The sequence below is a fragment of the Carcharhinus amblyrhynchos genome, chromosome 1 (genome assembly GCF_965287045.1).
Source record: "Carcharhinus amblyrhynchos chromosome 1, sCarAmb.v2.hapA, whole genome shotgun sequence".
Taxonomy (NCBI): domain Eukaryota; kingdom Metazoa; phylum Chordata; class Chondrichthyes; order Carcharhiniformes; family Carcharhinidae; genus Carcharhinus; species Carcharhinus amblyrhynchos.
The window spans coordinates 109,678,996-109,693,259 of record NC_137324.1 but is presented as its reverse complement, the minus strand read 5'-3'; the positions used below and the strand labels follow the sequence as shown (position 1 = coordinate 109,693,259).

The following is a 14,264-nucleotide window of genomic DNA, read 5'->3' as shown; positions in this document are numbered from 1 at the left end:
GGAGCTCGACTCATTGATCGACAGTTCCAACGCGCCACAGCGAAAAACTGCACCGACCTCCTCAAGACAAACGCGGGACACGGCGGACAGAGTACCCTTTGTCATCCAGTACTTCCCCGGAGTGGAGAAGCTGCGACATTTTCTCCCGAGCCTTCAACATGTCATCAATGAAGACAAACACGTCGCCGAGGCCATCCCCACACCCCCCCACTTCTTGCCTTCAAACAACTGTACAACCTCTCAGACCATTGTCCGCAGCACTGCCCAGCTTTCAGGAGAACAGTGACCACACAATCCTGCCACACCAACCTCTACAAGACATGCCAGATCATCGACACAGATGCCATCATCTCACATGAGAACAACATCCACCAGATACACGTTATATACACTTGCAACTTGGCCAACGTTGTCTACCTGATACCCTGCAGGAAAGGATGTCCTGAGGCATGGTACATTGGGCAAACCACGCAGACACTACGACAGCGGATGAATGAACACCGCTCGACAACCACCAGGCAAGACTGTTCACTTCCTGTTGGGGAACACGTCAGCGGTCATGGGCATTCGGCCTCTGATCTTCGGGTAAGCATTCCCCAAGGCGGCCTTCACGACGCACAACAACGCAGCCGCTGAGCAGAAACTGATGGCCAAGTTCTGCACACATGAGAACAGCCTGAACCAGGATCTTTGGGTTCATGTCACACTATCTGTAACCTCCACGACTTGCCTGGGCTTGCAAAATCTGACTAACTGCCCTGGCTGGAGACAATACACATCTCTTTAACCTGTGCTTAACTTTCTCTCCACTCACATTGTCTGTACCTTTAAGACTTGATTACCTGTAAAGACTCATATTCCAACCATTATTTTGTAAATTAAATTTATATGCCCTGTTTATGAACAGAACTCCTACTCACCTGATGAAGGGGCAGTGCTCTGAAAGCTAGTGGCTTGTGTTACCAAATAAACCTGTTGGACTTTAACCTGGTATTGTGAGACTTCTTACTGACTCCTATTCCTACATAAGAGGGTAGACAGGACCTCAGCATAATGATTGATCGGAAAGACAGCCCCTCTGGCAGTGCAGCACTCTCCCCAATATTGCACTGAAGTGTCAGCCTTTGTGCTTATGTTCAAATTCTGAAGTGGAACTTGAACCTGGAAGCTTGTGACTCAAAGTAAGAGCCAACTGAGACAGAGCTGACACAGTTGTGTTTTCCGGATCAGTAACTGTTAACTCATCAAATTGATTGACGTTTTAAAGTGATGGACAATGGAAGCCTGAAAATTTGGCACTGAACCAGCTTTTCAGGTGCAAAATAGGCAGCTATGCATCAAAAATGAGAGGCTTATTACCGGGTGGAAGTACGCTATCTACCTTATTGGATTGAACTGCTTCATCAGTTCGAGCCTCAATGACGTACCAACTGAGGAAACGTGTACAACCACCGTGGCACCCCATGAGGAAGGAGAGAGTAAGGGACCTGAAATTTGTGAAGACTGGAACAGCAATGCTGTAGCCCCAGATTCTGACTGCAAATCAACACTTTTATATTGTAAAGCAGTCTCGAGAAATCTAACTACACCTGCCAAGGTAACTTGCCCCAAATCCCAGCAAAACAACAGTGGGCTTCAAGACAAGATTATAAATCAGAAGCTATTAAATGGTTACAAAAGAATAGACTTCCAAGGGAACAAAGATTCCTTGCTTAATAACTTACCTCGCAAGACGAAGCGGCGCTGAAAGGGCACAAAATCTGCCTGCTCTACAGGAAACCTTCTCTCTTTAGCTTCCATTATAGAATATTTAATAGTCAAAATAGGTGGAAAAAATCTACCACTCAGAAGCAAGAGAAGTTAAATTGGGTGCAATCCTTGAATGCAAAAAAGGCTGGCCAATGTTTGGATAAAATGGCATGTGATATATCTTCTTTGCCATCCCCCAAAGGTGAAGATTCCAACCAGAAGGTGCAGTTTGGTTCAGATCAGAATAGTGCTACATCAGAGACAATGAAACAAGACAATTCCTGCCTGACTAATTGCTGCGAAGTTTCACTTTTGCCCCTTGATGAAAGGATGGACAGTTCACAACCACAGGAGGCCTTGCTTCATTTTGTTCATTCAAATGAAAATCTTGTTGAACGTAGTCAAACAGTCGATGAAAACTCAGAAACAGTGTTCCCTCCCTCGAGCCCTCGTGGATTGGATACTAGTGCCAACCAGCTTGTGGGTGCAGATAAGTGGTCGAAAGCTGACGAGACATCCCAGTTGTTTGGTCTCTCGCAGGGGAGACTTTCAAACCAAACCCCAGTCTGCGATGGGGAGATGCAGGTTATCAGTGCCATAATGGACTCGAGCCCTGTATCGTGTAGAGATACAAACGCTTCTCTTAATGAATCTAGGCAGTCAGTCTGTTTGCAAAGTGGTGAGCCATGTCCTGTGCTTCAACCACAGCTGATGGACCACATTTACTATAGATCTACCAAGGAACAAGCTGAGCACACATCGGTGAGGACTGAAATGCCTGTTAAGAGTTAAGCCGAAAAGGGAAAGGAGAATGAATCTCAGACTTGCTCTGTTGCCAGTGAACAATTAATATCCTGTATTCATGGTATAGTTGCTGGTTTAAGAAAACCATTTCTATTTCTTTCTAAGATTATCATGTGCTGTTTTTTAAATGGAATCGTTCGAGCAATATAGAAATTAACCAGCAATCCAGCTTCTTGTACTCTATTTGGCACAATGGTTCTGTAGATAAGATGCAAATGGAGTAGGAGGAATATGTCAGTTTGAAAAGAAAATGCTCCCATGACCACCACTTTTTTTGAACAAAAGGTACAATGTTGTTTGAATAGAGGGGAATACGGTAGGATGAGAGAAGAATTGGCGAATGTGGACTGGGAGAGCGCATTGGAGGGAGGGTCTGTTGAGGAGCAGTGGAGGATCTTTAAGGAGATCTTTCTTGGTGCTCAACGGAAATTTATTCCAATGGTCAAAAAGGATAGTAGGAGGAGAGGTAATAAGCCATGGATAACGAAGGAGGTGAAGGAAAGTGTTAAACTAAAAGCGGAGGAATTTAGAGTAGCTAAGAGTAGTGGGCGAAAAGAGGATTGGGAGAGGTTTAAATGTCAACAAAGATTGACAAAGAAGTTGATAAGGAAGGGTAGGAGAAACTATGAAGCTGGGCTAGCGCTTAATATAAAAAAGGATAGCAAGAGTTTTTATAAATATATAAAAAGGAAGAGGCTGGCTAGGGTGAATGTTGGTCCTTTAGAAGATGAGAAAGGGGACCTAGTGGTAGGGGATGGGGATATGGCTAAGGTATTGAATAACTTTTTTGTTTCTGTCTTCACGGAGGAGGACGTGAATAATTTGCCGGGTGTTAGCGATGGAAAGGTGATAGGACTGGAGGGTCTTAATGACATTACTGTTACTAGAAAGGCGGTGCTCGACAGACTGGAGGGGCTGATTGTGGACAAGTCCCCAGGACCGGATGGAATGCATCCGAGGGTTCTGAAAGAAATGGCGGAGGTTATAGTGGATGCCTTGGTGGTTATTTTCCAAACGTCGCTGGATTCCGGGGAAGTGCCGGATGATTGGAAAACGGCTAATGTTACGCCGTTGTTTAAGAAGGGTGCCAGGCAAAAGGCGGGGAATTATAGGCCGGTTAGTTTAACGTCTGTGGTAGGTAGAATGTTAGAATCTGTCATTAAGGAGGAAATTGCGAGGCATCTTGAAGGGAATTGCTTGATAGAGCAGACGCAGCACGGTTTCATTAAAGGGAAGTCGTGTCTGACAAATTTACTGGAGTTCTATGAGGATGTGTCCAGGGCGGTGGATAGAGGAGAGCCGGTGGATGTGGTCTTTCTAGATTTTCAGAAGGCCTTTGACAAAGTGCCTCACAAGAGGTTATTGCAGAAGGTCGAGGGACATGGAGTTGGGGGTAGGGTGTTAGCGTGGATAGAGGATTGGTTGTCAAATAGGAGGCAGAGAGTGGGTGTCAACGGGTGCTATTCGGATTGGCGGATGGTGACTAGTAGAGTGCCCCAGGGGTCGGTGCTGGGGCCTCAGCTTTTTACCATTTATATAGATGATCTGGAGGAGGGAACCGAGTGTAGAGTGTCGAAATTTGCTGATGACACCAAGATTGGGGGAACGGCAAATTGTGCGGAGGGTGTGGAGAGTCTGCAGAAGGATCTAGATAGGCTGGGCGAATGGGCCAGGAAATGGCAAATGGAATTTAATGTTGGCAAGTGTGAGGTGGTCCACTTTGGTAGGAAGAATGGTAGGAAGGACTATTACTTACGGGGCAAAAAACTGCAGCAGGCGATGGTGCAGAGGGACCTCGGGGTCCTTGTGCATGAGTCGCAAAAACCCAGCTTGCAGGTGCAGCAGGTGGTCAGGAAGGCGAATGGGATGCTGGCCTTCATAGCGAAGGGGATTGAATATAAAAGTAGGGAGGTCTTGCTGCAGCTGTATAGGGCATTGGTGAGGCCGCAACTGGAGTACTGTGTGCATTTTTGGGCGCCGCACCTGCGCAAAGATATTTTGGCCTTGGAGGGAGTGCAGAGGAGGTTTACTAGGCTGATACCGGAGTTGAGGGGGTTGAGCTATGAGGAGAGGCTGAATAAACTGGGCTTGTACTCGTTAGAGTTTAGAAGAATGAGAGGAGATCTCATTGAGACGTATAAGATGATGAATGGGATGGATAGGATAGAGGTGGAAAGACTCTTCCCGCTCAAAAAAGACAATAGGACTAGGGGGCACAGCCTCCAGATAAAAGGGGGGCGGTTTAGAACGGAGTTGAGGAGGAACTTCTTCACTCAAAGGGTGGTGAATCTCTGGAATTCTCTGCCCGTTGAAGTGGTGGAGGCTGCCTCGCTAAATATTTTTAAGACGCGGGTTGATGGGTTTTTGATAGGAGAGGGGATTAAGGGTTATGGGGAGAGGGCGGGAAAGTGGAACTGAGCAGCGACAGATCAGCCATGATCTTATTGAATGGCGGGGCAGGCTCGAAGGGCTGGATGGCCTACTCCTGCTTCTATTTCTTATGTTCTTATGTTCTTATAATTCAAATCCCATGCCAAGGCATGTACAGCACACTGTAGCTGTTGAGCTGACCATGATCCTTAAATTTTATGCCACAGGCTCCTTCCAGACTGCAGCAGCTGAAGTCTGACATCGCACTTCTGTCTGGCTAGTTGTATCCTGAGAGGCTATCCAGATTTTCAATCCTCTGCTACATGCTCCATAACTTTTTCCTCATGGATGACCAACCCTTACCGTCTCCTGAGCAGCGTAAAGAACAGGAACAGCATCAATTATCAGTGAATCTATTGGTTTCTCAGAGAATAGCTTATAAAAGTGCTTCATTGGCACTGTCTTTCCAATCGCTAATACACCATCAATTCCACACTCCTCATCGCCACTGTCCTCACTATGGCCATCTTCAATCCAGCTCTATGAATCTTGCCTTTATTTCATTGTAAATGTAAAAACTAATGGTTATACTTGGTGCTTAGATTTGTGGTGAAAATGGGGGGGGGGGGGAAACGAATTCATTAAACTGGCATTTGTGAGAAGGAGGTGGTGTGGTTAAATATGGTGCAGTGGTTGGTGGAAATTAGATGGAAGTGGAGAAAAAGATTGAAGATGTCAGGCAGGATTCTCTAATCTCATTTGTTCCACACTACTGCCAGTGAAAACGGGAGACTTTGGCACTCAGCCAAAATTCCATTCGCTGGAGTGGGACTGGAGAATCCAAGCCCTGGAAGAAGTCAGATTTCTGGCTGTCAGCAGAAAGCAAGAGCAGTATCCTTAACCTTAATGACTTAGGTGAGGTCAAAGAACCTTTTGTGGCATTTCGACCATGTCCTTGGTTCAAAAAGCCTGGCAGTGATCTCCATGATTTGTTCCCACTGATCAGGGAAATATTTCCCAGAGGGTTTTTTGCTCTTGCTGAGAGGAGGATTCCCCTTTATTCTCACCACCTCTATCAAGTGCTCCAAAGCTGCATTGGAAAAGCTGGGTAGTGCCCTGTTCATGCTTCCACAAACCATTTCAGTTTTCAGAAGCTTTCTCTGTTGTTTGTAGTCAAAATGCATTTCCACTTTGAGGTTTTGGCTGCTGTTCAGCAGCATCAGCGATCATGTGCCAAGCACGTAACGTAAAAGAGGTCAGTTTGACTTCAAGTGGAGTAAGAATTGAGGGTGGGGAATGTAAAGTTTACTGCCACCCATTTTCTACTTTTGCACATTAGTCAAAATGACCCCACATTTTAAAAAATGTTCAGAATTTAACTTAAAACATGTATTCTACATAACATAGGCTATCCTGGTTGAGAAAGAATTATATAATTAACTATTTACCAGCATTTGAGTGTATAACTAAATACCACTGTTGTTTTGTACAGGTCTGTCTGTGGCAGGAGGCAGTGATACTGTTTACCAGGCAATTTACATAAGTGGAATTACCCCAGGTTCAGCTGCTGATTTGGAAGGAAGTTTGCAACCACTGGACATTATCCATCATATAAATGGCATTAGCACACAAGGAATGACAACAGATGAAGCAAGGAAAACTCTTCAAAATGCAGGTCCTGCCATCACCTTAAAAGTTACAAGGTACCGTGAGGTTGTTTACATAGTATGATGAGTCCTGTTGTTCCACAGAGTAACACTGCAAAACGTAGAGTAATAAGTTCACAGCTCTTCTTTATGTTCTTTTAATTCTAGTAGGAATTGTACACCATAACCACATTTAACTCTTATACGTTACTTTTTATATCTATTAACCTATTCCAAAAATTTTGTGGTGCGTATTGTGTTCGATGTCTGATACTACTTGTAACGTTTCACCTATTTTCTATCTGCTATTGTGATTAATAATAAAACCTATTTACTTATTTTTAATCATCAAGACAAATGGTGCCTATGTCTCTGTCCATTTCCGTTATAACAGCTGTATTTGCAAACAGGGTAATAGTGTCCTCTACCTTGGAGCTCCTAAAATTGGACCACAGCTCCTGCCTTCTACTTCTTCCGCACACTGACCCCCCCCATCCCTAGCCCCCTTCCATCTATACCCCTCCACTATGTCATGGCTGCCTTCATCCTAAGCTCAGGAAACTTACAGAACAGAAGGAAATATTTGGCCCATGGTGTCACTGCTAGTGCAGTCTAAAACAAATCCCTCCTTTGCTATCACATCATTGTGCATCTTCCAAATGATACATTGCATTTATTTACTGTAAATCTAAAGAAAATTTATATAAACTCTCTTAATTTGACATTTAATAACTGATGAACATAAATTCTGAATTTCTTGAACAGTTCAATTAGAGTGTTTATTCTTGTTAGATATTCATATGTGGCTTTGTGATGCAGGGCTTGTCCTGCTCACCAGTTTGAAATCTACAGTGTTAGTTACACCTATTTTCCCAAAGGTAGGGGACCCAAAAGACTCCTCCTCCACCACCCCCACCACCCCCCACCCTCACCCCTAAAGGTAGGGGAGTCTAAAGGGCATAGGTTTATGATGAGAGGGGAGAAATACAAAAGTGTCTAGAGGGGCAATTTTTCATAGAAGGTAGTGAGTGTCTGGAACAAGCTGCCAGAGGTAGTAATAGAGGCAAGTACAATTCTGCCTTTTAAAAAGCATTTAACAGTTACTTGGGTAAGATGAGTATAGAGGGATGTGGGCCAAACACGGGCAATTGGGATTAGCTTAGGGGCTTAAAACAAAAGGCGGCATGGATAAGTTGGGCTGCTAAAGGACCTGTTTCCATGCTGTAAACCTCTATAACTCTATTTCCAAAGTCAATTTCCATGTTGTAACGAGGATGGCAATTTGTAATAATATGCTAATTACCTAAATTAATTAGCTTTGATATTTGTTGCATCGCAAATAAAAGCCAGATGAGATGAATCATAAGTGGCTGAATCATTATCCTCCATTTTACATTATTACTGAAAGTCAAAATCATCCACAGATGCTTTTCCCCTAAATTGACCAAAAATTATGTAATTTCCCTCTCGATATCAACATTGGTCAACTCTCAGGAAAGGCCAAAGGTTGATGGTGCATGAAGATAACTGTGTGTTGGGATTGCTAAATTTACGGGATCAATTGGTCTTTGTTTACTTTTTTTGTATGCCTGTGTTTTCACTGCATGCCTGTTTTCCACAGCGGTTATAGATGTTCTCAGAAATGATTGAAATGTGAATGGTGTTGGATTTTGAAGGTGTCAGTTTCCATAATTGTACCTCCTAAATTTTAACAATTTTATTGTGAAGAGGTTAAGATATCTGCCCAGAATAAAATGTTTTACTGGTATCAAATTTATGAAAAGTAAATTTGTGGCAGAAAATTTATTGGGATGGCATGTTGGCATAGTGGTTAGCACTGCTGCCTCTCAGTGCCAGGAACCCGGATTCAATTCTGGTCTCGGGTAACTGTCTCTGTGATGTTTGCACGTTCTCCCTGTGTCTGCTTGAGTTTCCTCCTGGTGCTCTGGTTTCCTCCCACGTTCCAAAGATGTGCGGGTTAGGTTGAATGGCCATGCTAAATTGCCCCTTAGTATCATGGGGAATAGTAGGGTAAATACGTGGGGATGGGGCCTGAGTAGGATTGTTGTTGGTGCAGCCTCGAATGGCCTCCTCCTTCACTGTAGGGATTCTGTGAAGTATGTTTGTTTTGGCGAATACAGAATAAATTGTATTTTTTGTGGTGCCATATTAGATGTAACTTTACACAATGCAACAAAAAATTAAATTGAATAGTTGTGTTCTTAAATGCTTTTAAATGTAGTAACACAGATATCAGATAAAAGTTTCCTTTGAATAATTTGCTCCAAAGTAATTGCTCTATTTAATTTTAGGAATTTGTTTTTTTTTTATTTTGTAGAGATGGAGAGCCTGTATTTGCAAAAGTAATGGAGTCTTCCATTCAGTCCAATGACAAATGTATAAAACTTAATGAATCTGTTGAAATTAATGGTAAGCTTTTTAATGAAATAACTTCTTAAACGAGGGATTTTTTTCAAGCTTCAAGTTTGTTTTCAATTGCGGATAGATTTAAAATCACACTGAGCTGCTTAGCAACTATAGGAGGAGACAGAGAATTTTTGCAAGGAGTAATCTCATTTCCGATTCGAGATATTTAAAATAAACTTGAATGTCGGTGAACAGTTTTATTCAGTTGTGGGCAGAAGATCCTCTTTCAAAATATCAATCCGTACAATGCGATCATCAAGTACCTGTGGTCATACAGAATTCCATCAATACAGAAACGGGCCATTCAGCCCAACTGGCCTGTGACACTGGTTATGGACTATATGGACACCTCAACATCTAACCCTATCAACACATAAGAACATAAGAAATAGGAGCAGGAGTAGGCCATCTAGCCCTTCGAGCCTGCCCCGCCATTCAATAAGATCATGGCTGATCCGAAGTGCCTCAGTTCCACTTTCCCACCCTCTCCCCATAACCCTTAATCCCCTTGCCTATCAAAAACCTATCTACCCGCATCTTAAATATATTTAGCGAGGTAGCCTCCACCACTTCAACGGGCAGAGAATTCCAGAGATTCACCACCCTTTGAGTGAAGAAGTTCCTCCTCAATGCCGTTCTAAACCGCCCCCCCTTTATCTTGAGGCTGTGCCTTCTAGTCCTACTGTCCCTTCTGAGCGGGAAGAGCCTCTCCACCTCTACCCTATCCATCCCATTCATCATCTTATACGTCTCAATGAGATCTCCCCTCGTTCTTCTAGCCTAGTTTATTCAGCCTCTCCTCATAGCTCAACCCCCTCAACTCCGGTATCAGCCTAGTAAACCTCCTCTGCACTCCCTCCAAGGCCAAAATATCCTTGCGTAAGTGCGGCGACCAAAACTGCACACAGTACTCCAGCTGCGGCCTCACCAGTATCCTGGTGAGGAGTACAGAACACAATCGTTCTGTACCTTTTTCTCCATGTACCTGTCCAGTTTCCTGCTAAGTTCATCTATGCTTTTTATGTATTCACTCGTTTGATATGAGCGTCAAAGAGAAGGTTGCCATTTATTGCCCATCCCAAATTGCTCTTGAGAATGTGGTGATGAACTACCTTCTTAAAACCGCTGCAGTCCATTTGATGCAGGTACAGCCACAGTGCTGTTTGAAAGGGAGTAGCAACAACAGCGAAGAGACAGCAATATCATTCCAACCCAGTTCAGGATGGTATGTGGCTTGGAGGGAATTTGCCAGTGTTGGTGCTCCCATGCCTCTGCTGCTCTCCTTCTAGGTTCTCAAAGTCTTAAGTTTGGAAGACACTGTTGAAGGAACCTTGGTGAGCTACAGTGCATTTTAAGAATGACACTCATTGTTTCCTCCATGTGCCGATGGTGAAGAGAGTGAACGTTTCAAGGTGGCGGATGTGGAGCCAATCAAATGAACTGCATGTCTTGGATGTTCATCATCATTGCTTAAAGTAGTATCCCACCTTAAACCTGTACATGTAATATATTCCTTACATTTTGATCATGTGTTTCCCAACTGTTTATTTCTGATTGGAATTATGCAAGGTCAATAAACATTGTTTAGCTGGTGTTGGCTACAAGATGAATTTTGACAATTTTGAGCAATGCTTTGAGACCTTTTACATCAGACCAAAAGTTACACAGGATATTGGTTTAACATCCCAAAAGAAAGCAAGCACCTTTGTGAAAGGCATGCTGCATTGAATTATTGACCTGCATTAGATGCTTGAACCTTAGAAATCTGGAACAACTTCTTCCAAAGAAGAGTCATACTGGATTCAAAACATTAACTCTGTTGCTGTCTCTACAGGTGCTGCCAGACTTGTTCAGTTTTCCAGCACTTTGTTTTTATTTGGTGACTCCAGTATGTTGCTTTATCCAGTGCTTAGTCAGATTCAAATTCCAGATCCGCTGAAGCTAATTCAAAAGAATAGATTTGTCCAGATGCTTGTGGTCCATCAGTTGGCGTTTTCCTTTTATTGATATAAAGTTGTGAATCTGATTTCAGTTCAGTGTCTAATTATCACTTTGTCTACAGGAGATTTGTATGGGAACAGGCAAAGTGAATGTGATCCAGTGTCTGATGTAAAGGTATCAGAAGTAAGAACATATTTTATCACAATATACATTAAAGAAAAATCATTTTTGTAAAAATTAATGATTATGAAGTACAAATTATTACTTTATGTTTGATCACACAAAATTATTTGTTGATAATTAAGCTTTTTATGGATTCTTTTGCTGTGGAATTTATAGTTCCTGTGAATACTACATCCAGTATAAACATAAATCAGGTATATTCATGTGAGATTGGGCTGAAATGTGTTTTCTTAAAAATTAAGAATTTGAGACACTAATTGTGCTTGCAACCTCTGAGATCTTAGGAACTATTTTGTGCAATGGCAAGTGCCGGGGGCATCAAAACTCAACACATGAAAATGAAAAAGAATTGAATTTTATAGAATCTTATTACATCCCAGAAATATTCTAAAGTATTTCACATACAGTTAGTTCTTTTAAAATGCAGTCAGCGTTGCATAGAGAAATTCAGTGCTTTCATTTCTCTCTCTCTCTCTCTGTCTCTCCATAGAATCGTGTGTTGCACTTTGATTTACAGAAACCTATCTCAGGAGGGTTAGGGTTCTCTTTAGTAGGTGGCGAGAGTGGTGTTTTTGTTAAGAGTGTACATCCTGGTGGTGCAGCTGCAAAGGATGGAAGGCTGCAAGTTGGTGACCGATTACTTCAGGCAAGTTAACTTCCTAGAATCATAGAATATTAAAATGTAAAAATAATACCCACCATCTGGCCTGTTTTTCTCCACAAGTCTAATTGGACACTCCGACTTTTGTCCTGTATGATTAATATTTTCCTTTGTCAAGCAGCCATCAAGTTTCCTTTTAAACAAACTGTGAACATTGTTTCAGTTAAGTTTATGACAGGGTATTCTACATTTTAACAATCCTGTGTCTAAAGATTTTAATTTATCTGCTTCTGCCTTGTAAACATCCGAAGACTCATCTTCCTTGCCTTTTGAGGAGGAGGGTTCCAAAGATACACTACCCTCAGTTTTTTTCCCTCACCTGTTGTCTTAAATGGGCGACCCCTTTATTTTTGAACAGTGACCCCCTAGTTCTGGATCCTACCCCAAGAGAAAATATCCTCCCCACATCCATCCTGTCAGGATCCCTCAGGATCTTTTTATGTTTTGATCAAGTTGCCTCAGTGGATACAATCCTCACATGTCCCATCTTTCGCCATAAGACAAACCTGTCCATTCCTGCCATTAATTTCTGCTTCTATTGTATTTGCAACCTTCCTTAAATAAGGAGACCAATACTGTGCACAGTACTGCAGATTTGGTCTCACCAATGTTCTGCATCACTAAAGCATAACCTCTTGCCTTTAAATTTAATTCCCCTTGCAAAAAACACAAATTCTATTAGCTTTCCTAATTATTTACTGTACTTGCATACCAACCCTTAGTGATTCATACATTAGGACACCCAGATCGGTCTGATTCTTTGTTCTGCAATCTCTCTCAATTTAGATGATAGGCTTTTTTATTCTTTCAAAATGGACAATTTCACATTTTTCCACATTATACTTAATTTGTCAAAGCTTTGGCCACTAGCTTAACCTATCTCTCTCCCTTTTGTTATGTACATACTGCTCCAACTGTGACATAATAATCATGTTTTACCAGGTCAGCAATATCTGTTTGTTTCTGTATTTTATGGAACTAGCTTCAAAATCAGGGATTGAGATATTTCTGCTTTGTAACTTCCTCAGATTACTTACCCAAATATTAAAGACTAACTAGTTAACTCGAGCTGAATATGTGACTAACTACAATATATTGGCTTATTGCTTGGTTTTTTTGTAGAAGGCTGTCAGATTTGGCACCTGCATTTCCCTGGCACAAGTTCACTTCTGCAGAATTTTGGAAAATTAATTATCAGATGCTCTGCTATTTTTTACCATAGCTTTCCTCAGGGTCTTGGAAGAAAGCATTCAACTTCCAGGGGGCAATCTTACCATTGTGCTCTGCTGGCCGATGGGTGGGGGGAGCCAATAAGATCGCAAGAAAGCAAAGAAGTCAACCCCGATTTCTCGCCTCTCGCAATTTTACAGGCATTGGGTATTCGACCAGCGATCAGCTCCGTGTCCATTTCTAGCATGAGGCTGAATAAATTTTAAACGTATTTTAAGCTTATTTTACATGGAATTAACAAGCACAGGATGTTATCATCTGGGCTGACTTGCCTGTATGATCTTGCAGGGAGAGGTTCTCTCTAGCGAAGATCACAGCTCGTCCCCATCAAAAGGAGCCAGTTGTAAAAGCCTCACCAGTAGAATTGGAGGCTCTTGAGACACACCTGCGTAGGTCAGGGGCAAGGGGGGGGTGCCCTTTGGGCATTGCCAGCCTAGCACCTTGGCAGTGATCACTGGGCACATGGCACTGCCCACTAAGCACCAGGCAGTGCCTTGGGGCTGGGGCCTACTGGGGACAGGGTGCGGCCAGACCAGCATTGGCTGATTGGTAGTGCGGGGCAGACGCTGCACACTCTGCATTGGGATTGATGGGAGGAGGGAGGGTGACCCACTGCCTTTCTGCATTGGGATTGGTATGGGAAGGGAGGGGACCTGCTGCCACTCAGCATTGGAATCAGCGGGGGAGGGAGAGAGATGTCTGGGTGGGGAGCAGAAGGAGGAGAAGTGGTATCAGTCTGAGTGAGTGGGGGGTGGATAGGTTGTGATAGTCTGGATGGCGGTGGAGGGGGTGAGGGGTTGCTGTGCTTCAGGGCTGGGAGGCTGGTTGAGAGCAGCAGAAGCTGAGTGACAGGTCTCTGCTGCTAGAGATCTGCACATGCGCAATGACACTTCCTGCTGCTGTCCGCCAGCGTTCAGGCAACTTAATCTCTGCACCCCTCCCTTTACTGGGAAGAAACTGTTTCTGCTGTTTTTATCATGCACTGTTGATATAACAGATTTGAACTTGTCCAAAAAACAGAACTGAAACTCTTCCATTCCTCCCCCCACCGGTCCTGGATTTAGAACTTCTGTGACCTTTTCTGTATCTTGAATTGAACTAATTTCTTGCATAATTTCTTTGTGATCTGTTCTCTGATCAGGCAATTCACTCTTCTCCGTTAGTCTTATTATCCCAGATATTCTCTGTCAAAGCTGTAGCAAAGTCCTGAGTTAGTCCTTCTGCTATGTTCTTGCTCACCAATGCAAGTTTGC

At 43.0% G+C, this 14,264-nt stretch overlaps 1 protein-coding gene across 4 annotated transcripts in view; it reads left to right on the top strand.

Moving 5' to 3' along the window:
• Positions 1-14,264, top strand: part of ptpn13 (protein tyrosine phosphatase non-receptor type 13) — a 268,306-nt gene that overhangs the window by 227,378 nt on the left and 26,664 nt on the right. For all 4 annotated transcript variants that reach the window (XM_080191002.1, XM_080190993.1, XM_080190985.1 and 1 more), the window contains 4 exons: positions 6,416-6,626; positions 8,908-8,999; positions 11,059-11,120; positions 11,611-11,766. In XM_080191002.1, coding sequence (XP_080047128.1) covers positions 6,416-6,626; positions 8,908-8,999; positions 11,059-11,120; positions 11,611-11,766 — 521 coding nt within the window. The remainder of the gene's footprint in view (positions 1-6,415; positions 6,627-8,907; positions 9,000-11,058; positions 11,121-11,610; positions 11,767-14,264) is intronic.